General features: G+C 43.0%; 3 protein-coding genes across 13 annotated transcripts in view; 2 read left to right on the forward strand and 1 right to left on the reverse strand.

Moving 5' to 3' along the window:
• The window catches only part of RBM39 (RNA binding motif protein 39), a 31263-nt gene extending 26462 nt beyond the window's left edge, over window positions 1–4801 (forward strand). For all 8 annotated transcript variants that reach the window (XR_015276928.1, XR_015276930.1, XR_015276929.1 and 5 more), the window contains 4 exons: window positions 678–753; window positions 903–1008; window positions 3628–3706; window positions 3805–4801. Coding sequence is in view for 3 of the 8 variants with exons in the window: in XM_086852729.1 (XP_086708855.1) it covers window positions 678–753; window positions 903–1008; window positions 3628–3706; window positions 3805–3905 (362 nt within the window). In the remaining 5 variants the exon portion in view is untranslated. The remainder of the gene's footprint in view (window positions 1–677; window positions 754–902; window positions 1009–3627; window positions 3707–3804) is intronic.
• A 1446-nt stretch (window positions 4802–6247) lies between these two features.
• ROMO1 (reactive oxygen species modulator 1) lies at window positions 6248–8844 on the reverse strand. 4 transcript variants are annotated; one of them, XM_023940078.1, is made up of 3 exons: window positions 8761–8844; window positions 8065–8195; window positions 6248–6439 (listed from the first exon to the last, which is right to left on the reverse strand). In XM_023940078.1, exons 2-3 carry the CDS (start codon window positions 8193–8195, stop codon window positions 6331–6333), a joined length of 240 nt encoding a protein of 79 aa, XP_023795846.1. In that variant the 5' UTR covers window positions 8761–8844; the 3' UTR covers window positions 6248–6330. The 4 variants fall into 4 exon arrangements, with proteins under 4 accessions (XP_023795846.1, XP_023795844.1, XP_023795847.1 ...); XM_023940076.2 differs by having other exon boundaries at window positions 8702–8812; XM_023940079.2 differs by lacking the exon at window positions 8761–8844 and adding an exon at window positions 8559–8696.
• NFS1 (NFS1 cysteine desulfurase) lies at window positions 8789–23206 on the forward strand. Its single transcript, XM_023940075.2, has 13 exons — window positions 8789–8961; window positions 9059–9126; window positions 9874–9990; window positions 11340–11423; window positions 12079–12231; window positions 13152–13245; window positions 15822–15956; window positions 17283–17440; window positions 18840–18945; window positions 19118–19199; window positions 20509–20592; window positions 20722–20811; window positions 21448–23206. Exons 1-13 carry the CDS (start codon window positions 8865–8867, stop codon window positions 21509–21511), a joined length of 1332 nt encoding a protein of 443 aa, XP_023795843.2. The 5' UTR covers window positions 8789–8864; the 3' UTR covers window positions 21512–23206.
• Window positions 23207–24013: the final 807 nt, after the last annotated feature.

Genomic DNA, 24013 nt, shown 5'->3' on the forward strand with positions numbered 1-24013 from the left:
AACCCTTAATGTCTGAAGTATATGGGGAAGAGGGCTATTACTGCAATTACACTGACAGAAGCCTGAAGCCTATGGAAGGGCAGCCTGTGGGACAGTGTTTCATACAATGCACTGGGATGATGAGAAGCAATAAATGACAAGTAGTAATTTCCCAGTTACAGGGAAAGCAATTTCAGTTGTCAGATGTTTCCTACAGTATGTGTTTTCAAGGGACGAAAGTGTAGGTACACTTTTGAAGCATAATTCAACATGCTTAAAACAGGTTTTAAGAATTCCCCAAGGTGTCTGTCCTTTGCTGTGCAGTCAGCTGGGGTGGTGCTGTCCTGAGCTGCTGCTGGACTTCTATGAGGAGCAGAACATTAAAGGTGCTGCTGACATAAAACTCAGGCAGACATTTTAGATGCAAATGAAGATGTGTGCCTTTTAATGTTTAAATGGAAAATCTGCCAAAATCAATGTACACTATTATATTTTCACTTATCTTCAACTGTGATTCATAATGTGCTGGTTTTTGTATTGATCAGTTTAAATGTATCATCAGTAGTGTCTGGTTCTGAGTTTTGCTTTCCTGCCTTTAAATTCTGTTTAGTCAGAGCTGTTTCCATTATGCTGAATAAATTAAAATCATGCATAGTGGGTTCTTAGATATGCTAATGGGTTTTTTTCCATTACAACAGTTCTGGCTGCAGCTGCTTCTGTACAGCCACTTGCAACACAGTGCTTCCAGCTTTCCAACATGTTTAATCCTCAAACGTAAGTGATTTATCATTGTCTGACTGGCATTTGTCAATGGCTTTAACATGTAAGAAAGAAATCAGAATATTGCAGGAGTGTATTTAATGGGTTTTGGGGGTAGATTTTGTCTGAGTGATATCTCTCCTGTTTTTCCTTCCTCTGTACAGTGAAGAAGAAGCTGGCTGGGACACAGAAATTAAAGATGATGTGATTGAGGAATGTAACAAACATGGAGGAGTTATCCACATCTATGTTGACAAAAATTCAGCTCAGGTATGCTTGCTTCTGGGGGGAACACACTGAGCAGATGTTCTGAGTTCTGTTGCTCCCTTTTGTCTAGGGGGAGCATTACAAATATGGGGCTTTTCCTAAATGGTACCTAAATTTCTTAGTTTGTGCACAATGTGGGTGGTTCCCTCCCGTTGTGAATCATTGTGTGTAACTTTGGATGCGTGTACAAGCAGCTTTCTGGTGCTCTGTTTACCCAGCTGAAGTTCCTGTAGAAGAGCAGTGACCAGTTCAGGCATTTGGCATTTCCCTTAAGCTGTGCTTTTCCCAGAAGTCATGGACTTCACTTTCCTCTTTTTAGAGCATAGGCTTCAGCAGAAAGGGCCCTTGGTCCAACAGAATCATGGTGTACATGTAAATGTGTGCCTCATCCCATGCTTAGAAATAGTTGTGGTCACTCATGACGTTAAAGACTTGCAGTGGGCAGTCTGAGGGCCTGGAGTTAGAACAGGGGAAAGACTGCTGCTGCTGACTCAATTCCAGATTTGTGTCTGCATTTTAAACTGGTGAATATATTTTTCTTCTGACTTCCCCTTGTTTACATACTCCCCAGACCAGTTATCTCTTCTCTGTATTTTGGGTCTTAGAATGGATAAACTCTGGAAGGTCTGTAAATAGATAAACTATCTTGAACCATTTTCTAAAAGAATTCACAGCCCAAACAAAAGTTCAATTTTCAGATGGTTTCACAGTTGGGTTAATTTCTATCCATCAGATCCTAAAAGTATCTTCTTGTGCAGCGGTACAAGACTGAAATCTTGTACCTGTTGGTATGCTTAGGTGGGATTGCTCTGCTGCAGTGATCCACTTGGTACTCACCAACCATCGCTGTCTTGTGCAGCTGCCCCAGTGTCACCCAAAACCCATTCTTGTGGGTTACAGAGAGGTTAGATAAGGGGCTGCAGTATAGAATATCAAACGTGCTGCCTTACCTGGCATCTTAGAATCACAGCTGTGATCTTGGACCGTTGGACTGATGAGAGGCAGAAACCTTGGCCACAATGTGTTTATTACTTAGAGAAAACAAAGTGTTCTTTGACACGAAAAAAACCCAAAACAACTAACAACCCAGAACACTTCCCACCTCCAAAAAACCCTCCTAGCCACCAAACATAAAAAAAATCACTGCACAACCCCTCAAAATTACATCAGCCCTTGAGATACCTCACATAGGTTCTAAGCACATGGAGCTGCAAAACCTGTTTCACATTTGCAGATGGATTTAAAATAAAAAACTACAAGCTACTACGTAATGAGTTAATTTTTCATAAAAAAATTAAAGGTTTTGTCGTAGTAGCACAGCAGTGACCCAGATACAAAATACCTACTGATACAGTTTCCATTGTACCGTTCTGTTTTCTAGGTTTAAATTCTGGGCACCTTCAGGGCTCTGTCCCAGACAGACTTCCATGCTGAGGGCTTTGGAGGTTGGCTTATCAGGGTGTGATTTGTTGTGGATGAAACAGATGCAGTCCCAGCTGAGTGCATGGCTCATGTACCCCACCTATCTGTGCTGCTGGGTGTTAGGGAATACCACAGCTTTGTGTTCCTGTGCCTCATTTTGGGCATTTAAGCAGCTTAGGTGCCTTTGCAGGGGGAGGCTGAAAGCAGAGCTGTATGTGTTAATTGATCGCTTAGTGCCTTAATCACTGATCCCTAAGCTCGGGTTCACCCCATGAGAAAGGAATGAGTAAGATTGCAGTGGGGAGAGTTAATACAGGCTGACTAAAGCTGCTAAGGAAAGGCTGGAGTCTGTTTTTTAATATACTATTTTCCTGAACAATCTGTTTCAGCTAGAATTGATTTTCTTGGGTATTACTGATGGTCTATTTTTAAGCAGGCAGCCAGAAAAATGCCACATATTACTATGGGCATCTGTGTGTCTTGGAGTTGTTGGATATGATTGTTGCAGTTTTCTTGATTAGGGAGGCAGAGTTCTTGATCTGCAGATGGGAAACTCCAGGTGTCTCTGGTGAGGTTCAAAGATCAGTCGGTCATTCACCTTGGGAACTATCTCAGGCTCTTCCTGCCCTGCTGGGATGGGATTTTCCCTTTGCCTCAGTTCTTGTTCAAGTAAAGAAAGACATGCTGATGTTTATGTACAGTTTTTATGGCAACAGTCTTGCTTGAAGTGCTGCTTGTCCTTCTCATCTGGGGGAATGGGGAGTGCTTGGTTCTTGTGGAATCCAGATTATCAGCTTGCATGTTGAGTGAAGCATATGTGGTTGAGGTTAGTGCCTTGGGGGCAGCCAGACCCCTTGTGCTCTTTTTCACATGGTGTGAATGATTAAGAGCCTTTAGCTCTACTCTCTAAAAGGCTCTCAGGAACAGAATAGCCATCAATGGCTCAGTGATTGCCAGTCAAATGCATGTTTGGGCTGTCTTGGAAAATCCTATTCAGAAAAATCTAAAGCTGCAGTAACTGCCACAGTGGAATAGTGCCTGCCAGTACTACTGTCCCCTTCTCTTGTTCTCATCCTGTGTGATTAATGCCATGGTGGAGCAGGTGTGCCTCTTGTCACAGCCATGTCCAGGGGTGGCTGAGGAACAGCACTGGGGAAGTGTCTCCTGACTCCTCACAGGCTGCACTATTCTGTCTTGCAGGGCAATGTGTATGTTAAATGTCCTTCCATCGCTGCTGCCATCGCAGCTGTCAATGCTTTGCACGGGAGGTGGTTTGCAGGTGAGTGTTCCATGTACATGCCTACATTTAGTGATTACATTTGATCATTATAGAAATGACCAAACACTGATTTTTACTTTTTTTCCTCTCCTGATTAGGTAAAATGATTACAGCAGCGTATGTACCTCTTCCAACATACCACAGCCTTTTCCCAGACTCTATGACTGCAACCCAACTACTGGTTCCTGTTCGACGATGAAGATTAATTTAGTCAGTTTTGTACATAGGTATTTTTTGGAGGAAGATTGAGTTATCTTTTATTTAGATAAAACTAAAGGAAAGGATTTAATGTCATTTTGTGTACACTTCCTGCTATCTTTAAAAATAAAATGAAGTAAGCAGAAATGCAGTGTGTTCATTCTCCCTAACTAGCATTTCCACTGTATACAAAGCTGTTGACTTCTTGTTCTGCCTTGTAATTCTTGTACATTGACAAAGGTGATCCGTAGGAACTGAGAAGTAGCTCATAGATAACAAGTACTCTGTAAAAGGCAGATGGGACATAATGACATTTTTAATGTTTCATGAGCCTTTCTTTTAATGCAGCAAAGACATTTTACATTTCACTAAATGTGGGTGATCTGCTCAAGGGTAGTATCAGAGAGAGACTGGATTGAAGGGACATATTTAGTGTTTTTGTATAAATGGAAAGTCCAAAAAGCTACTGAATGCTGACTGCAGACAGCTACTCAGCTTGCTTTGTGCTGAATAATTGGTGAGAATAGGAGGATTGAAGGGTGTTATTTCTTGATGGTAACTTTTGATTATTGTATCTGTACAAGTTTCTTTGTAAATACTGTGAGGTGTGTCTAAGTTTCCAAACAAAACATCTCTGCATTTCCGGATGAGTTTCCACGTGCGCAGTGGGGCAGAGCTGAAGGATTTCAGCCAAGTGTGAAAATGGGTAGGAAATACAGAAATGTGTTTTGTTCTGGTTGCATATAATCTTTGCTCTTTTTAAGCTCTGTGAGCTCTGAAATATATTTTTGGGTTACTTCAGTGTGTTTGACAAAACAGCTTGATATTTCTATCAAAGACTTTCATATTGCAACAATCTTTGTAAGAACCACTCAAATAAAATTCTCTTAAAAAGGCCTTCATGAAGCTTTATTTCTCTGTTTTCCCAGTGTGACTTAAGCGGTGTCTGCTTAGGCCTGGAGGTGAGTGATATATGCTCTGCACTGCCCAGTGTCTGGGATACCACTGCACAGTATCTAGGTACGCCATGGGATATCATGTGCTCAGACAGTACAAGCAGGAGCTGTCCCACCCCTCTGTGCAGTGTGGCCATGGTTGCTAAGGATGTGGGCACAATTCTTGCCGTCCTCAGGCACGCTTAAAATTCAGTCCAGAGACGACCCCGCCTCGTGCCCACCTTGACTCCCATCCTTCAAAAATGTTCAAGTGGCTGGAGAAGTCAGTTATGTTGGCTTTCAATCTGGTTTCTAGAGGGTGCCTGCCTCTGTGCTTTGCCCTTTCTACCCCCGTCCCATCTCCCTGGCCTTTTTAACCACCAAGAAAAGACAAAGGTGGAGAGAATAGGGAGAACAGAACATTCCTTGGGAGTGGGTGAAGGTTGGGCAGGCAGCAATGTTGCTGGTGTTCCTGTGGTATTGTGAGGAGAGGACCTGCTATGCAGCCCCTGGGGCTGTATCTGTCCTTGAGCTGCAGTGGGGCAAAGGCCTCTCCTAAATCAAGGAACTGTGAGTAAGCAAAAGGCAAAGGTGGAGAGGGGCTGGGACTACAGCAGGATCCTGAGCAATAGTAACATAATAGCTGAAGTAGAGCTGCTCTCTAGCTGTGCTTCAGGCAGTGAATTTGTGTTTCTGCCTTGAAAATAGGGAAAAGGCACTTGGACCAGATCCAGGCTGTACAGGTGCTGGTTCAGGTAGTGCTGCTGCTCATGTGTCTTCCTTATGCAGAACTATAGGAGGAGCAGAGAGAGGCCTTGTTTCAAAAGGCAAGTAATGGAAGACCACAACACCAACAACCCTTTCCTAGGGCAGCTGTAGGCAGCACACTTCCTGGGCTGGTGAGAAGCAGGAAGGATCCCCCTGCTCTCCTGGGCAAGTGCTGACCACCTTGTAGGCCTGCTAAACCAGATTGTAAGAAAAGGCTCTGTTTCTGGGACCACAGCTCTTACGGACCTGCCTGAATCCTGGGGTCCCCTTACCCTGTTGAGGATACCTGCCCCATGACACTTGGGACTCAGAAATGGAACCTACCCATTTTTGCAGGAGGACAGAAATTTGATCATTAATCTGAAGTACCCACATCCAACTTTCCTAGATTCAGGAACGCATGAAGGAACAGAGCAGCTCTACATCCACATGGGCATTGTGAGCTGACCAAATGCCAAAAGCAGAAACTTGTGTGGTGTACTTATATCTGTAAAACAGGAACTTCAATGTAGTAAAAATTATTAATTTTCCTTGTTTAGGGACTAGGAGAGGGGAAGAAAGTAGAAATTTTGTAAAAAAGCACACTTGAAATCAGCAGAGCACAGAGGGGAAGGACTGAGGTTTCATTAAGAGCTCTCACTTCCAGGTATCTAAAGATTTTATTATTGTACAGTGGCGGAATGGCTGGGTGGGGGCGCTCTGGGACAAATCCCAAACTCCAGATTAGCAGCGTATTCCCATACCAATGGCCATGAATGTCCCAAATGTCCCACCGCTTTGCATCATCGTTTTGCCAACTCCACCCATCAGCTCTCGTCCTCTCATGCCAATCCTGAGATAAAGAAAACCACAGGGATTATGTGAAAGCTGAAACCTGTCAGGTCACAGACGTGTAGCAGAAAACATCTGAGACAGCTCATGGTTGCAAATTAGACACTTCTTCAATCTAAATCTGTGCAATTGTACAGCTGCTGCCTCCCCAGAGACTGGCTACAGTACCCTGTGCTACTGCAGGGGCTCTTGGGTGGACATCACCAATCGCCCATATCTATTTTTTTCTGTACTAGAACCTCCCTGCCACACCTTTAGCAGGAACAGTTTGCATCCTGGTCTCCCAAATACCCTTAATATGGGAAAAAAAATACTGTCCCAGTATTTCACTTACTAGAGTATAAAAAGAGTTGTCTGAGCTACTGTACTGCCATCTTCTCCAGCTGCAGTGGCAGTCCTTTTAATATCCCAAATTTAAATTAACTTTCTATTTACTACTGACTGTTTTTAATACGGAACACCTGAAAGGCCTAGAAACTTCAAAAGGTGTTTCTGTTCTCCAGTTTTCATTTACCCGAGGTCAGACTAAAACAAAAATAATTTTTCTGTCTCAAGAAGCTCTTGTAATATTTGGCTTTTAGGCATTGCAGTAAACTTAAGGGTCTAAGGAATTTCATGCACTTTATTCTTAAAACATGAGATTTTCCCTCAAAAATGGAACAGCAGAAGTACTGTAGTTGTACTTGTTGTAGTTGTTGTCATTCAAGTACAACAGAACCACTCTCACTGGTTCTTTTAAATGCCCTAAATATGTATCTTCTGCTAGCATCATGCTGCTTACCCTCTGCAAACTGAGAGATTAGAAAACTTCAAACTCACATTGGATTAGGATTTGTGCCTTTTCCTCCTTCACCTCTAAATCATCATCAACTTCCAACCTACCAAATCATCACTCATGTTTAATCACAGATAAAAACCACCAGAGTTCTGCAAAGTGTGAAAGAGCTGACTTCAGTGATTCTTTGTCATAGAGGATGTGCAAGGTCAGTCAGCAGTGACAGAGTAAACGTAGAGCAGCAAACATGGCTTGTTCTCATGTCAGCATGCTGGTGAGCCCCAGGGGAAGGTGGAATATGCCCTTCTCCATTGCACAGTCGGACTGTGCCAATGCCAGTTGTGGCTTTACCCACACTCCTGCAATTCAGACTCAGGGTCAGTTTGGTAAGTGCCTCTGTGCAGGGCATGGCACATGCAAAGGGACCATGATACAGACACTGAGAGCTTACAGAGCACCTCAGGAAGCTTAAGGGCCAGGAAAAGGCTGTACATGTATCTGCACAAACAATTCACCCAGCTCCTCCTGGAGCTAATCCTCCACAGCCTCAGCTTCACAATGAATCTCCCTTACAAGAGGCAAGAAAAGGTCTGTGAAACTGAGACTTCCTGGCCACAGGGAGTGCCCAGGGTTAAGGTTACACACTGGGTGCTCACAGATGATGCCCTGCCAGCACCAGACTTACCTGCTGGAGCACAGGGCTTACTGCAATAGCTGAAGTCAGACAAAGTTCCACTCATGGGACTGGCACAGGACCAGACCCAATCCCTTCCCAACCCTACGGCAGGACCATTTCTTTCTGGCTATTGCCCTGTCACCACATGTCTGTGGAAGCCGTTTCCTTGGCATACCTGAGGCAGGAAAATGTTCCGAACAGCGCTCCTGCAGCCATGCCCACTGCAAAGCCCATCATGAAACCCATCTTTATTCTGTCAAAGCAGCTGGGCTGCGACTGCCCATACGGGCCCACGGTCACAGGCATCTGAAAAACAAAGGACAATATCCACATCGATTTACTGCTTTGTCTATAACCAAACTGGGCTGACAGGCCGGCCCGTGCAGCTCAGACCTTCTCACGCGTGCAGCGCTGGAGGTTGTGCTGGTTCTCAGGCTTGTTTCCTTGCCTATCAGGTAGGAAGGACAAGGAAGGAATGACGACCTCGTTTCCCCTCAACAAGCTCCTGCGAGCGCCGCTGTGGCTGCCGAGGCTGTTTAGGGACCTCAGCCTGTACGCTCCCAGTCCCTAGTGAGCAGCGCACGCGGCACCTGACCGAGCACCCAATGCTGACTCGTCCTTCGCGGCTGCCGCCGGTCGCGGAGGCAGAGCAGCGGGCAGTAAACCCACCCTTACGGAGACCGAGGCCAAGGACGGGGACTCAGCGCAGAGGCTCAGGCCGTAGACGCCTCAGGAACGTCGGCCATTGCCTGCCGTCCGGCGCAAGAGCTCTCGGGAGCGAACCGGGGTCCTCAGCGCGCGCTTCACCTCACCTGCGCCCCGGCCACCCCTGTTCCTGTGCCCGTGCCAGTGTTCGTGCTCCAGACCGTACCTCGCTAGGCCGCACCGCACCTCCGCCTGTCTGGGCCCCGCTTCCGGCGCGCGCCGTGACGTACAGGAAGAGGTGACACGCCTGCGCTGTGCCTGGCGCGCGCCATGCTGCTGTGGCGACGCTTGGCGGCCCTGAGGGGCGAACAAGCCCCGCGGCGGCTACGGTCGGGGGGACCGAAACCGGGACCGGAACCGGGACAAGGTAAGGCCACGGTCGGGAAGAGCGCCTGTCCGGGCAGGGACAGCTCCCCCGCTCCTGCCGGCCCCTGACAGCAGCTTTCTCCCTCTTCTCCCCTCAGGGCGAACCAGCGATGGCGTCGGTGCTCCTCGGCCGCTCTACATGGATGTCCAGGCCACCACCCCGCTGGTAAGGGCCGCACCGAGCATGGGAAGCGGAGCGGGGCCCCACACTCCGGTTCTCTCGCTCCAGCGGTCGCATGTGTCCCGTGCTGACGTGGGGGACAGGCGGCGTTAGGCGCAGACTGTTCCTGTCACCACAGGGCAGTCCGGCATCCCTCGGAAGGGCTGTAGCTATGCCGGGCAGCCTCCTGGATGGACAGCCCCAGCGCCGCAGGACGGGAGCGTGGCGGAGCCGCGAAGGGGCTCGCATCGACCCCTGCTGGAGTGGGGACAGTTGCGAGAAGCAAGACATTAATTACAAAATATTATAAATATAATTATAAATTAAACAAAAATACTGATCTGACATTTTTCTTAACATTTTAAGAGGTTGTATTTTTTCTGCTCAGAAGAAAGGCCAGATTGGATGTGGCTTGATCTAATGGAAGGTGTGTCCTTGTCTGGGCCAGGGGCATGGAACAAAATAAGCTTTAAAGTCTCCCAACCCAAATGGGTCTGTGATTCTGTTCTCTCAAATTATGATGTTCTTCTCTGACTTTCGGAACACATCAGGATTCCATGCAGAGAACATAATTGTCGAATATTTGTGTTATACATAAAATGTAGTAGCCTCAAATTTTCAAGGTCAGGCTCAAGCTAAAGCAAGACAGTGCAACAGAAGTGCTGCTGATCCCTTGACAAGGGGGCATGTCCATAGGGAACAGATACGGTTTCCCTTCTCCTTCTCTAAGGTGGGGTGGTTTGTGTTCCACAGGATCCCAGAGTCCTGGACAGCATGCTCCCATACCTAACAGCCTACTATGGCAACCCCCACTCCAGGACCCACGCTTACGGCTGGGAGAGCGAGGCTGCCATGGAGAACGCAAGGCGGGTGAGTCTTTGGTGCTCAGCGGTCATGCTGGTTTTCCTGCTGCTGAGGAAATCCCAGGTCAAAGGAACCTTAAAAAAAAATAAAAAAAGAAGAAAAAAACCCTGTTCTCTGTAGGCTGGATTTAGCAACTTCGTCTTTGCTTAGCTGTACATTAGAAGATTTATTGCAGGAGAAGATAGAATCATAGAACATTTCAAGTTGGAGGGGACCTACAAGGATCACCAAGTCCAACTCTGGCCCTGCAGAGGAAATCCCAACAATCCCCCCATTGTACCTGGGAGCATTGTCCAAACACTCCTTGAACTATGGCAGGCTTAAGGCTGTAACCACTTCCTTGGGGAGCCTGTTCTAGTGCCTGACCACCCTCTGGGTGAAAGGTATTTTTACTGATATGCAGCCTACACTTCCCCTGACACAGCACTGTCTGTTCCTTTAAACCATTGTCACTGGTCACCAAGAGCAGAGCTGCCTCTGCTGCCCCTCATGAGGAAGCTGCAGCCCTCAGTGAGATCTGACCTCAGTTTCATCTTCTTTAGACTGAAGAGTGATCTCAGCTATTTGTTTTACAGACTCTCCTCTAGGCCCTTAACTATTTCATGGTCCTCCTCTGGATGTTCTCTGATAACTTTATATCCTTATGTAGATTTGCCCCAAACTGCCCCCAGGACTTGAGGTGAGGCCACCCCAGTGCAGAGCAGAGCAAGACAGTCACCCCCTTGCTCAGCTGGCAATGCTGGGCCTGATGTCCCCCAGGACAGGGTTGGCCCTTGGGGCTGCCAGGGCACTGCTGGCTCCTGTTCCACTTGCCCTCAGCCCAAACTCCCAGGTCTCACCACTGCTGTGGTGCTGCTCTCCAGCCTTTTATTCCCCAGTCTGTCTGCATACCCAGTGTTGTCCAGTCCTAGGTGCAGAAGCTGGCACTTGCTCCAACAGTGAGATTAGAGCAACTAAAAGGGCAGAAAACAATACTTTAAGTAAAAGTGCCTCAGTATATTTGATTTTCTAGAGTCACAAGCATTTTGCTGAAGTCACTGGACTAACTCCATATTTTATCATTCTTCTAATCTTAGGTAAGGGTGTTTGTAATTTTTTTTGAAGTAGTATGTAAGGAGTTTTGTCTACTTAAGCTTTTATCTCTTTTATAGGAGGTTAATGCTTAATACCACTTCTAATGACTGTGGATTCCTTATGCAGATATTTTGACTATTTTTAGCATAACTTACTTAGGTACCAGCTGTAATCCTTTTGAACCTCAAAGGAGTATTCTTAAACATTTCACTTGTATTTTGCTGTAATGAATTGATTGTATGTTTTCTTAACAAGTCAAATTTGTATTTCTTTTTAAACAGCAAGTTGCAGATTTAATAGGAGCTGATTCACGGGAAATTATATTTACCAGTGGTGCAACAGAATCTAATAATATGGCAATTAAGGTAAAAGGTTTTTACTGATTCTTATTCATTATGTTAAAATTATGTATTTAAGAACAGTCTGTCAACAACTTAAATGTTAATATGTTGGAGTATAACATATTTTTATTTCTGGATTTACTTTTGTGATACTCTGTTACATATGTGGGTGAAATACATGGATGAATGTTTTGGTTCCCAGGACATAATTTTGAGGGCAGTGTAAAATATTTGATGTTTATCTTGCATACACCAAATGCAATCCTTCTGCTTATGTAATTGCAATCTTTATTGTGAAATATAGTGGACATGCAGATTAGAATCTTTTTTCTGATGAAGACTAGGTTGTGTATGTAGTATGGGGTTGTTCGGACTTCTCAGTGTTTATGACTCCACTGCAAAAGTTTTCAAAAATATGCTTTGGTTAAAGGCTTCTACAGCTTAACAGCAATAAACATTTTCACAGAGTTTTTGAGAAGTGAGATGCATTGAAAAGCAGGTGCTGATGGAGATATGTAGTATGGGTTATGTGTCAATACCTTTTAAATTCGTGACTTGGGTCAAACAAGAAAGATTCAAATGAACTGTATCTAAGTAGTAATTTCTTATTTCCAATCATACTGTGTAATACCTATTTTCTTCAGTGGCCAATTTCTTTTTCATGGACTGTGCCTGACAGGGTGTGGCAAGGTTCTATAAATCCAGAAAAAAGCATATTATTACTACGCAAACAGAGCACAAGTGTGTATTGGATTCTTGTCGTTCCCTGGAAACAGAAGGTTTTCGCATCACATATCTACCAGTTAAAAAAAATGGGCTCATAGATCTGAAGGTAAGTTGTTACAGATAAAAGGAAACTAAAAGAGGTTTTTGCTTTAAATTGATGGTCAAAACCTTGTGTCATCTAGATGAAAAAGAGGAAAGGATGATAAATATCACAAAGTAGAAGTGACAATCGTAGTCATATCTGTCAGATCTGGAGAAGGATTTCTGTCTAATGTCCTACACTTTTTCTCAATCAAAACATCCACCTCCTATTCCACTGTTAGCTGTTGCTGTGCAGATGGAACTTTTCTGTACCCTATAAGGAGCCCAATACGTGAGGCATTTTTTCAGTGATTACAGTACTTCCTATGGCTGTCCATGAGCCAGCCCTTCTGTATGTGCTGGCTGCAGCCCTGAGATGTAGAAATTGTATGGTTTTAATTCATCATTGATGTCCTGTAGCACAGGGCAGCAACAGTTTTATTCCCAGTCCCTCACCTGCCATGGAGAGTTGGTTGTGTGTGTGATGGGAGTGAGGGATCAGCCTGTGGGCACAATAACGAGTCATGTTTTCTGAGCATGTTGCTGCAGGTGTGATGTGACTTTCTTATAAAGAGCAGTTCCTTTACAGCCAGCCTCACCTTGGCTAGAAGAGGCTTGAGCTGTTCTGTGGGTGGTTAATTTATTAAAGAAAATAGTTCAGAGAAGTTAACAGGATATAGCAAAGGCTGTTGAGGTTTGATTAAATCAAGTGGGACGGCAGGTCCATCGAAGGGTTAGGACATGCAGAAATACAACTGATTCCCTTTTCCTACAAGCATTTAATGTTCACATGGGTTAGTGTTCTTTCCAGGGTTGTTTGTCAGAACCCCAGGTGATTGTTGCAAATGAGGGACTGGTGGTTGAATTGCTGGTAAATTGAAGATGAGCACAGGAATCCTACTTCTCTCTTAGTCAGAACTTTTGTCCCTCTGAATCTTTCACCAGGAGCTGGAGGCTGCCTTCCAGCCGGATACAAGTTTGGTTACTGTAATGACTGTAAATAATGAAATAGGAGTAAAGCAGCCAATTCGTGACATTGGTAAGTACACTGTGGCTTTTAGATGCCAGCTAAGGTTGCTTCTACTTCATTTTAGTTAATGTTTTCATCCTCAAATGCTACTGATACAAAATATTAGGTGTAATATAGCTAAGGAAAAAATAATGACATCATTATTTTAAAATAAAAAATGTAATATAAATAAATAATACTGCTGTCCCAAATAAAAACTGATTTCAAAAGGGAAATGAGAATGATGTTCAGTACCTTTATGGTGAAAATTGCAGCAATCATTGCTCTGGATGGATCAGCTGCAGTTCATTGGATTGTATGATGGATGAAAAAATTGTAAAGAATAACTGGCCAAAATTGAGCTTATATACTATAATGATTTATTGAGCACTTGTAGTGTTTAGGAGGAGGAATGTGCAGGATTTGGAGTGGGAGAGGATGGTAAGCACCACACTTGGACAGTCCTTACCCCAGTATTGTCGTATATAGTCATGAAAAATTTCTTTGTAGGCCAAAAGGCCACTGAAGAGCTACACTTCTGAAACTAGAGGGAGGGAGAGGGTGAGCCAGGCTCTGAGCCATCAGGTGGAGTGACAGGGACCTCAGAGCAGATGAAGGGAGACCCTGGAGAACCATTGTTGTTGGAGCAAGCAGGGTGAGCAGGCACCTCCCTGATGATCCTCCAGGTCGCTGCATCCCAGATGATTTGTTGATGAAGTTTCCTGTGAAAGTTTCCAGTAGCAAAACTTAGACACCTACCCTTTCTGTCCTGGTTTCATGCCAGCTGGCAACCAAGCACCTTTCAGCTGCTCACTCATTCCCCCATCAGCAGGATTGGGGACACAATTGGAATGGTAAAAGATAGGAAACTCATGGGTTGAGATAAAGACAGTTTAATATGAAAAGCAAAAAGCATGCACACGAGCAAAGAAAAACAAAGAATTCTATACTGCTTTCCATGGGCAGGCAGATGTTCATCCACCTCCAGGAGAGCAGGGCCCCATCCCATGCAGCAGTGACTTGGGAAGACAAACACCATCACTCTAAATGTCTCCCCCTTCCACCTTCTTCCTCACAGCTTTCTATACTGAAAGTGTATTACATATGTCATATGGTCTGGAATATCCCTTGGGTAAGTTTGGGTGACCTGTCCTGGCTGTGTCTCCTCCCAGCCTCCCACGTACCCCCAACCCCCTTGCCAGCATGGCCATACAAGGGGCAGAAAAGGCCTTGGCTCTGTGCAAACCCTGGTCAGCAATATCAGAAACATCTCTCCATTATCACCCCTGTGTTCAGCACAAATCCAAAACACAGCCCAATACTAGCCACTGTGAAGAAAGTTAGCTTTACCCCAGCCAAAACCAGCACACCTTCATATTCAAGATACCCTTTCATAAGATGTTTGAGTTTCTGTATTTGAGTTGACTATATTTTGGCTTTGGCTTGGCTTTGGAGTACATACTCCATAGGGTATTGTTTTCTTAGGCTGTGGCAGGCATCTGGTTGTGCATCTGGTTTTCTTCTTGCTTAGCTGCTGCATTTATTTCTTTCTTCATTAAGCTCAAAGCAGCATTTTTGCCAAGGTTTTCCAAGGTTCTGTTTCTTCGTTGACAAGCATTTGACCATCAGTGAGTTATAGGCCCAAGGATTCTTGTTTTTGTCCTGTGCTTATATTGTTTAGGTCCTTATTATGGTCCCATGTTTAAATGCCAGAGGCAGCTGGTGCCAGCTCAATTTCCTCCAGTATGTTCTCATAACATCTTGGTAACAGGTCCAACAGGTCAGGCCTGAGGCCTTGCAGAGGGAGCCTGAGGCCCTATTACCATGTGGCCTGTGGCCTGGTATTGCCTGTGGCCTGACCTTGCTGGACCACAGAAAGGTTACTTATCCTTTGAAGTATCATGTTGAACCTCTTGTGCAGAGGAGGGGTCTCAGATGCAGCTGTGCAGATTCTTTAGAAGATTTTTTTGATGACAAAAATAAATAATAGTTATGTTTACTGCCCATGAACAATACATTATTTTGTTCCTTCATACAGTTTAGCCTGGTGACAGGCTCAACTGACTTCAGGTTGTAGTAAGAGTATGTGTGACAATTCTGAGAATGTTTTTGTAGCTGAGTGTTGGAAAACTTGGAAAACAGAGGAAATGACATAAAAATACATAGCAAATACAAACTTGAAAAGATGGCTGGCTTGTAATGGATGTTGAGAAGAAAAAAAACCAAGAAAAACCAATTTTGTCCAACTGTGGAGTCATTCTTGTGTAGAGACTTTGATATTTCATGCAGCCTTTGTTCTTAAACTTGTTAGGTGTCAGTTTGGAAATAATCTCAATTCTTAACAGTAGAAAACCTTTTAACTTCTCAGCTGAAGAAATTCACTGTAGTCTTACCTGCCTAAACCTGTGCCAAGGCATCAGCTACAGTAGCCCATGCACAGTTTTAGTCACTTCACTGTAAAAGAAACATCACAGCCCCCATTTCTACCTTTGTCACCTCAGATACCTCAATAACCTCAATGCTTTAGATCCATTGCTGGAATCTTTGGGATCATAGCAGTTAAGCATTTAAGATAATCTGGTTTTGGCTCGGTGTTTTTATTACAGGTGAGATCTGCCGTGCACATAAGGTTTTCTTCCACACGGATGCTGCACAAGCGATTGGTAAAATTCCTGTGGACGTCAACAACATGAAAATTGACCTAATGAGCATCAGCGGCCATAAAATTTATGGGCCCAAAGGTACTCACTGAAGTGCTTTATAGGGAATTGTTGTTTCCATACCTACCACAAGGTGTGAAGTCAAACACATTTGTCATAGTGTCAGTTACTTAACCTGTAGAAAACTTTTCTGAGTGGTGTTGACACTCTGAAGTCTGACAGACTTCAGAGTAGTTCAGGCACTGCTGTCAGTGTAGAGCTGCGGTAAGTGGATCTTAAGTGCTAAATTGTTTGAGGTGGCTTCACTGAAGGAAGAAACAGTGTTGTATAATGGTGTCAGCATTACAGCGGTGGGGTTTTCAGGAATCATCTGCTTGGTGTGAAGCAGCACTGAAATGATTGAAATTAAATTACATGGTTATAGGGCAAAGTTTAGACCAGAGTGTGACTTGCAACAAAGAGACCAAAAGGTAACTGATGAGTGATTTTTGACTGTTTTCCAGTGGCTTCATTCCCCCAACTCCATTTGTTCATTTTCTTTGTGGAATGAGGTTTAATATCCAGCTATTCATTTTCTGGTTGACTCAAAAATACTAAAAGTCCAGCTATTACTATTGTCAAGGTCCATTTGGTTTGTGACAGTGGGTGTTAGAGAGCCAGAAACCAGGTTTGCTATATGCTACGTGCTATTCAGAAACAAAAGACAAAATCCTTATTTTTCAACATTTTTTTTTCTGTATGAGTTCTACTGAGAGCTGAAGACATTATCTCTGGACATGGACTAGGTTTTCAACCAGTATTTTTGGACAGATGACAGACATAATTTTTCACCATTTGTTATGCCTGGAAGTTGCAACTGTCCTTCCTGTGGTGACAGTTGCTTCTTAAGTGTACCAGGGCACATGAAAATTTGTTTTTTAGGTGAGGAGAGTAGAGCATTAAATTGACTGACTAGCAAAACTGTCTCATCTAATCCATCTGCTGAAAATTGTTACCACTAGTGAGTCTTCTTAACAAGAAGAAGGGGAGAGGACTCCTGGGACTGGCGCTGGTCTTGTAATCCAGGGAAAGAATTTGGAAGTCAGTAAGAGAACATTAGTGAATGCACATAAAAACTTCAATGCAAGGGGATGAACTTAAGCTGTGTACAGGAATTGTGGGAAGGAAGGGAAGCACTGAGTCCTTTGATGGCTGAAGCAGAATTGAAAAAGCTGAGCTCCCATGCCTGAAGCTCTGCAAGGCTGAACATGATCACTGGGGACAAGCACCATTTCCTAGAAAATTATACTGAACTTGTTCACTTTATTTTTCTCCAGTTAAGTGTCCACATGTGTGTTTGCTGTGGAAATAAGCAATGTTACCAAAGCTTGGAGTCCCTGCTCATAAACAGCTTTCCTTGCTTCCAAGGGGTTGGTGCTCTCTATGTTCGCCGCCGACCACGTGTCAGGCTAGAACCCCTGCAGAGTGGAGGAGGCCAGGAGAGAGGACTGCGGTCTGGAACTGTGCCCACACCTCTAGCAGTGGGTCTGGGGGCAGCATGTGAAGTGGCGCAGCAAGAGATGGAGGTATGTGCAACAAGATACTTGTCCTGGGTTCCAGAAAATAGTATAACAGCACCATTTAGATCTTGGATTCCTTAGTTTTTTTTGCATCCATGTAACTGAATTTAATTTGGGTCTCATATTTTGGCATTAAGGGAATGTTTTGAGAATTTAAGGGATGGTTTTGGGTAATTGTAAGTTCTTTCTAAAGTTTCTTTTTTTCTTGAAGTGGTCTGAATCATATTGTTCTACAACAAGGCTACAGTTCACAGTCAGTTTTAGTGAAATATGGCTTTTATGTGCTTGTATTTATTTCTCCATTATGCACATGTGTATTAGCAGCATCTTTGAAATTACTGCCATGTTTATATATTGTATATTGAAAAAATAAGGCTTCCTAGTCCGTTATTATATGTGTTGTACTTATTAAGTATAAGTTCAAGTTTACTGCAGCTTTGCAACTAAGAATTTATTTTCTTTTTTCTTAGCTTGGACAGTAAAGTTTACTTGCTAGGTCTGGTGTCTGAGCCTCTGTATGCTGCTACATTGGTTTGTGGACACCAATTCCTTCCTTATAGCTGGAATGTAAAAACACAGTGACAATGGGATGCATAGATCAGATATCTGCACCCAAAGGATCAAGCGTCTTTCCAGGAGACAGGCGGAATTCCACCATCTGAGCTGTGGGATTACGAAGTTGAGGCTAGGAAGCCTGCACAGTCTGAATTCTGCACAAGCCTCAGATCTAGATTCTCCTCCTTGCCTGGCAGAGTTCATGGCATTTTAAAACCAACTGGTGTTGGAGCTAGCCTGGCTTCGTTTTAATTTTTTCAAGTGTAAACAAGTATTAATTGCATGTGGCCAGTTCTGTGTGCCAAAGCTGATCCCTACTGCTTTCTTGGTATAAGTGACCTCATTTTTCAGTCTAGAACAAGACACTGCACATGGGCCATTCTCACTGTGCAGGTTACTTATTGTAAAAGCTGAGTTAATAGTAGTTTGCAAGTCTGTGTCTTTCTGTGGTACAGTTTGAGAGCTCCTGGGAAATAAGAGGCACTTGCCATAATAGGTGCCCTTTCTTGTGTGCAAAATGCATCATTTTCTGCATTGCCTAACTTGTTTTTAAGCCAAAAGAACTCAGTGCTTTTATGAAAGTCAGTTTGGCAGCTTGTGTATGTAGATCTTTCAGAATGGTTTGAAACATTTGTGAAGACTGAACTAGCTAGGAGCCATGGGGTTATTCTCTTTTAAAACAGTGTCTAGAGCAAGCAAAGTTTGACAGTTTAAGTTTCAGCTGTGTTCTTTCCCTTGTCTGGCCAAACCCAGTTACTTAATTCTGCTTCAGCTGGTGACATGGAGTAGTTTGAGTGAGGTCAGACAGTACACTGTTTATTACTTGTGTCTCTCCTGGTTTCTCACCTAGTATGACCATAATCGAATCTCAAAACTGGCGGAGCGACTGATTACAAAAATAATGAGTGAAGTTCCTGATGTGGTGATGAATGGAGATCAAGAACATCGCTATCCAGGTAACTCAAACAAAATTCTGAGCCAGTTAGTACTGTTTGGCAAACTTGGTGTTAATGGCTGTGATTGAATAATGCACTTGAGCACATGATGCAAGTTCTTCCTTGTAGGGGACAATTTGCCTGAGATTTTAGTTGATGGATTCTTTTCTCTATTTCATTTATTTGTATGTAGGATGCATCAATTTATCTTTTGCATATGTGGAAGGGGAGAGTCTTCTGATGGCTCTGAAAGATGTGGCTCTTTCTTCAGGAAGGTATGTGAAATGTATGGGAAGGATAGCAGTGTATTTTTGAGAGAAAATAGCATCTGCTAATGAAGGTAAATCTAAGTAGTCTCCTCTGTGCCCCATATTTGCATATTCAGGTAATGAGTCAGCCTGGCATTGAATACATTCTACAGTGGTGTTAAAGTGACACATTTGAACTAAGGGTAGAATTTACTTTTCCTAGAACAAAAAAGCAACAAACAAAAACCAACCAAAAAATATCCTAACAAAAGGCCCCCACAAAACTAACCCAGAAATTCCTATCTACAAGCCTTGCAAACTGGTTATTTGAGTAGCCTTGACTTGCACTGGTGATGCTTTCATTCTAAAGGCCACCAAGATTTGAACAGCTTCTGTCCTTGGGCATATTTTAACAGCAATTAGTGAGGCTGGGCATGTATCTGAATCAAATCAACTCATAGTTCCTGTGTTAAGAGCAAAAGCAAGAAAGAAAATTGCCTGTGCATTTATGGAGCTCTTCTGACTTCAGGAGTGACAAGTAATATTTCAGTTAGCAAGACAAACCTGATGTTCATGGTGAAATGAATGGAGTATAAGGATGCCCCTCTTCTTCTTCCCTCACCTTTGAGAACAAAGTGGTCAGCATATCTTAATTAGGAACTGGTTGGCACTATGAGCAGGAAGAGCAAGTCTCCACATGACTGTCCCTGAAGCAAAACACATCTGTAATGTGATGATTTCTTCTGAGTCTCTGCTTTGGGCACTGAGAGCTGTTTACAGCTCTTCAATTGGCACTGCGTGTTCCAACCTGTAAAAACTGAGTCACAGCATGTAACCGGTTCTGCTGCAAGGTGGAAGCTCTCTCTATTGACAACTGCAGTCATCTTGCTCTGGATCTTTCTGTGCACTGTTTTTCATTTATTTGTTCAGCTGCCAAACTGCAGCTTGTGAAGTCTTTTTTTTTTCCCTTTTATGTTCCTTATGTGCTATCTTCTCTGGATAGTCTCTGTCTTTTTTTCCCAGACTATACTTCAAATACATCTTGGTCTACATTCCTGCTGCCTCTATGTGGCATTGTGTTTATTCTTGTGTATTATCTGTATTCTCTGTCCTTTCCATATGCTCCTAATTTATTACTCTCATTTCTTGATAATGCCTGCCCCTTGTATTCTTTTTTATTCAATAGCAGAAATATTACTTTACTTGCTTGCATTCACTTACGGTTTCTAGGAGGCTGCAGAAGCTGATACAGGGTGTTGTAAAGAGGTAAGTGACCTGTTCTTTGTTGGAGGAGATCAAGCAAAAGTCTTACATTTCCCTGCCTTCCCTGTCCCAGTGCTTGCACATCAGCCTCTCTGGAGCCTTCCTATGTTTTGCGGGCAATCGGAACAGATGAAGACTTGGCTCACTCATCTATAAGGTGTGTGGTGTGGTCTGCCCTAATGTTTCCAAATATTTTTCTTTCCTGATAAAAGTAAATGATAGATTTGTTCCACCCCCTCCATGTGCTTGTTATTCAGTTCCTTAATGATTTTTTTTGTTTGTTTAGGTTTGGCATCGGTCGTTTCACTACAGAAGAAGAGGTGGATTATACAGTGCAGAAGTGCATACAGCACGTGAAGAGGCTGAGGGAAATGAGGTGAGACACTGTCTCGTTGAACACAAAGACTTCTTAGTTGTGATAATAATGGGAAGAATTGGATATATTTAGGTGAAAGTAATTATTTGCTTCAAAAATCTGGTGGTGTTTCTCTATATCAGCAACAGTGTTCCCCAGGTGGGTAGGGGCCTGATTTTAATATTAGTGACAAATTTCTAAGGAAACAAACCTGACATCAAACCTTTTCCCAGATCCTGCCTTTATCAGAGAAGGAATATGAGTAGGGCAGGCACATAGGGCAGTACCTAAGAGGTTTTAAGCCAGAGATGATATTACTGAGTAATGTATTGATAAGTTGTTTAATTCTGGTGAAACTGAAAGACTGGTGACTCACCTGGACAGTGAAAATGCAAGGGTTCAGTCTCAGAGACCCCAGTGCTTTCTGCTGAAAGCGAGAGCAGGAAATGAGGTGGAGCAGCTACCCTCTCCTCACTTGTATTTTTGATTGAGAACACATTTGAGGGCTGATCACCTGAAGCTCACTGACCTCCTAAGGGCAAGACAGGCAGATAGATACGTCCTAATTCCTTTTATCATTGATAAAATCTGTTTAATTATTGTTGTTCATGTCCTCTGCCTTTTAGTTAGCTCTCAGTTTTCTCCTTTTCTTTACAGCCCTCTCTGGGAAATGGTGCAAGATGGAATTGACCTCAAAAGCATTAAATGGACTCAGCACTGAGAAAATATTGCTATCCATGGACTAGATAAGGATTAAAATGCATTTTTCTGTAAAGTCTTGAGCAAATTATGCAGCACTTCTGTTTTCTGACACTTGCAATTTGATGGAAAACTACCCTTTCAGACCACAAAATCTAAGTAGCCAAAAATGAAACTGCTTTTTATCGTGGAGAAAGGCAGGCTGATCTGACACCCACTTTGTTTCTATTGACACACAGAAATTTATGCTAAAACATAATTTATTCAGAAATGTATTTTCTAATGAGAAAATGAAATCAGGGTGTTATTTCCAGGCCAGTGAATTCTGGCAAGAGGTTGCTTCTCAGTGTAACTCATCCCAAGTAACTGTTGTGTTTGCACCACAGACCTGTTGCCAATTTGTTCTATTTGAGGTGGGTATCCTGCAACATCAGCTTGGTTTTGCCTCTCAAATGCCTTGTACTGCAAGAAATTCTCGGATAGGAGGACACTTGGTTCTCTAGAGGAAAGGGATGCCTCAGTGTGGCTATGTGCCTTCACAGAAAAGTTTTATGAGCAGTTAAAAACATTTTTTCTGAAATTGAATATTTTGGTCTCATTTTCCTTGTTTTTTTACTATGTGCATATTTTTTGTGTGTGTGCATTAATCCAAAAGATTCTTCTGTGTTCCAGAGTTTATGATACAATCATGATGCACTTTGTTGTCCGCTCCATTGGGATTTTTCCATACAATTTTTTCTCCATGAGGAAAGAAAACTTGAATTACTGGGGGAGGGGATAGGCAGAATATGTCAGCTATGGTGGCAGCACCAGTTTGGTGGGAGCATGAATGGTAGAGGTGGTGGGGAGAGCAAATACAGTGCAGTGTCTTAAGACAGTCTGGGGTTTTGAGGTTTTCTTTTTCTCACCTTTGCTTTTACTTGGTTTTCCTATGGACTCTTGGTTTCTGTCGCTGCAAGGAATCTGCCCAGCTCAGCCAGTACATCTTGTCTGGAGATAAGAACACCTGGCACTGATGTTTTCTTTGTCTCACAGACTGTACTGTCTGACTAGAGATTCACATGGGAATCTGTTCCCTGTACATGCTGGGGGAAGTATCTGTTAAAAAGGGTTTGATGAGATTAATTTGTATCAGTCTTTCTCCTTTCTTATCTTTGGTGATCTTTCCAGTAAGAAACCTAACCCTATATGGCAGTGCCTTTTTTTCAGTGCATAAACAAAGACCTCTCAAATTAGTTGTGTTGGTTGATAGATGCTGTTAGCTGCTGAATTTGGTATACTCCATAGACAGTATGTTCACCTTCAGTTTGGGATGGAATCTACCTCGAGGATCAACCGTGTAAAAGCTGAAGATGAATTTCACAAGACGGATTGTGTTACAGAAACTTGTGCATTTTTTGTTACTAAGGACAGATTTAGTTGTTTGTAATGCAAAGCTAATCCTTGGTTCCTTGATTGTTCTATTTGAAATGACTAGCTTTAGCCGTTTTAATATTGTAGTGCCGGCACCTTATATTTCATCACAATATTTTTTAAACTACCATATGCATAAATATATTTTAGCGATGTTGTATGTATTCTTTTTCATCCTTGGGTCATATACATTTTCTGGATTAAGCATGTGATAACATGCTTTTCTAGCATGTTTTAGAAATATATGTTTATGAATTGTTCTTTGTGTTTTGAGAATGATAAAAAATTACAGATAAGAATTAAACTTGGCTACTGTCAGTCTTTTTGGATCCACATTTTTGAGTGAACCATGCAGGACAATCAGTAAGATGCTGAATTGCAACTTCCATTAGGCAGCAGAAAAGGGTAAACTTTTCTGCAGTGTTGGAAGTTCATTGTCATTGAGTCAACATTTGACTTTTGAAGAGTCATTCTTCTCAAACTCTGTGCCTGATCTGGGCTAATTTTTTTTTTTTTTTTTAACTTGAATAACTTAAATTGTAGTGATTTTGAAGAAAGGGAGCCTCAAATCTTGAAGATTCTGACCACCTCTTATTTGATAAGATTTAAAATAAAAATTCTACATGTAAAGGTTAGGGAAACTCATTCATACTGGTAACAAATGTTTGTTTGATGAGGATGATGAGGAAAAATGTATAGTGGAGATAACTTCCCCCATGACAGAAAGAAGTAATGCCAAGGATGAATATCTAGCTGTACCTCACTGAATGGAGTTAAAGCCTTTGGGGGATGGGAACCTCAGTCTATCTCACTCTTACTAATTTGATGCCAAAGTATGGTGGTGTGTCATCCCCACCCAGGAGGCTGCACCATGATTTGAAAAATGCTCACTAGGCCTTGGCCTTGATGAACAACCCTTGGATTTAGCTCCTCTTGAGCTTATCAGAAACACTGCTCCAGGAACTAGTGCCATTCAATGAGCTCCTGCTTTTTTTTTTTTTTTAATTAACAGACTTAGGAAACTTTTTTTTTTTTTTCCGTAAATGGCAGAATATTCTTGTTCTCCCACTTTCAAAGGAAGTTTCTGATTTGAAGTGGGATGAGGATGTGA

This window comes from Cyanistes caeruleus, chromosome 16 (assembly GCF_971803275.1).
Source record: "Cyanistes caeruleus chromosome 16, bCyaCae1.hap1.1, whole genome shotgun sequence".
Taxonomy (NCBI): Eukaryota; Metazoa; Chordata; class Aves; order Passeriformes; family Paridae; genus Cyanistes; species Cyanistes caeruleus.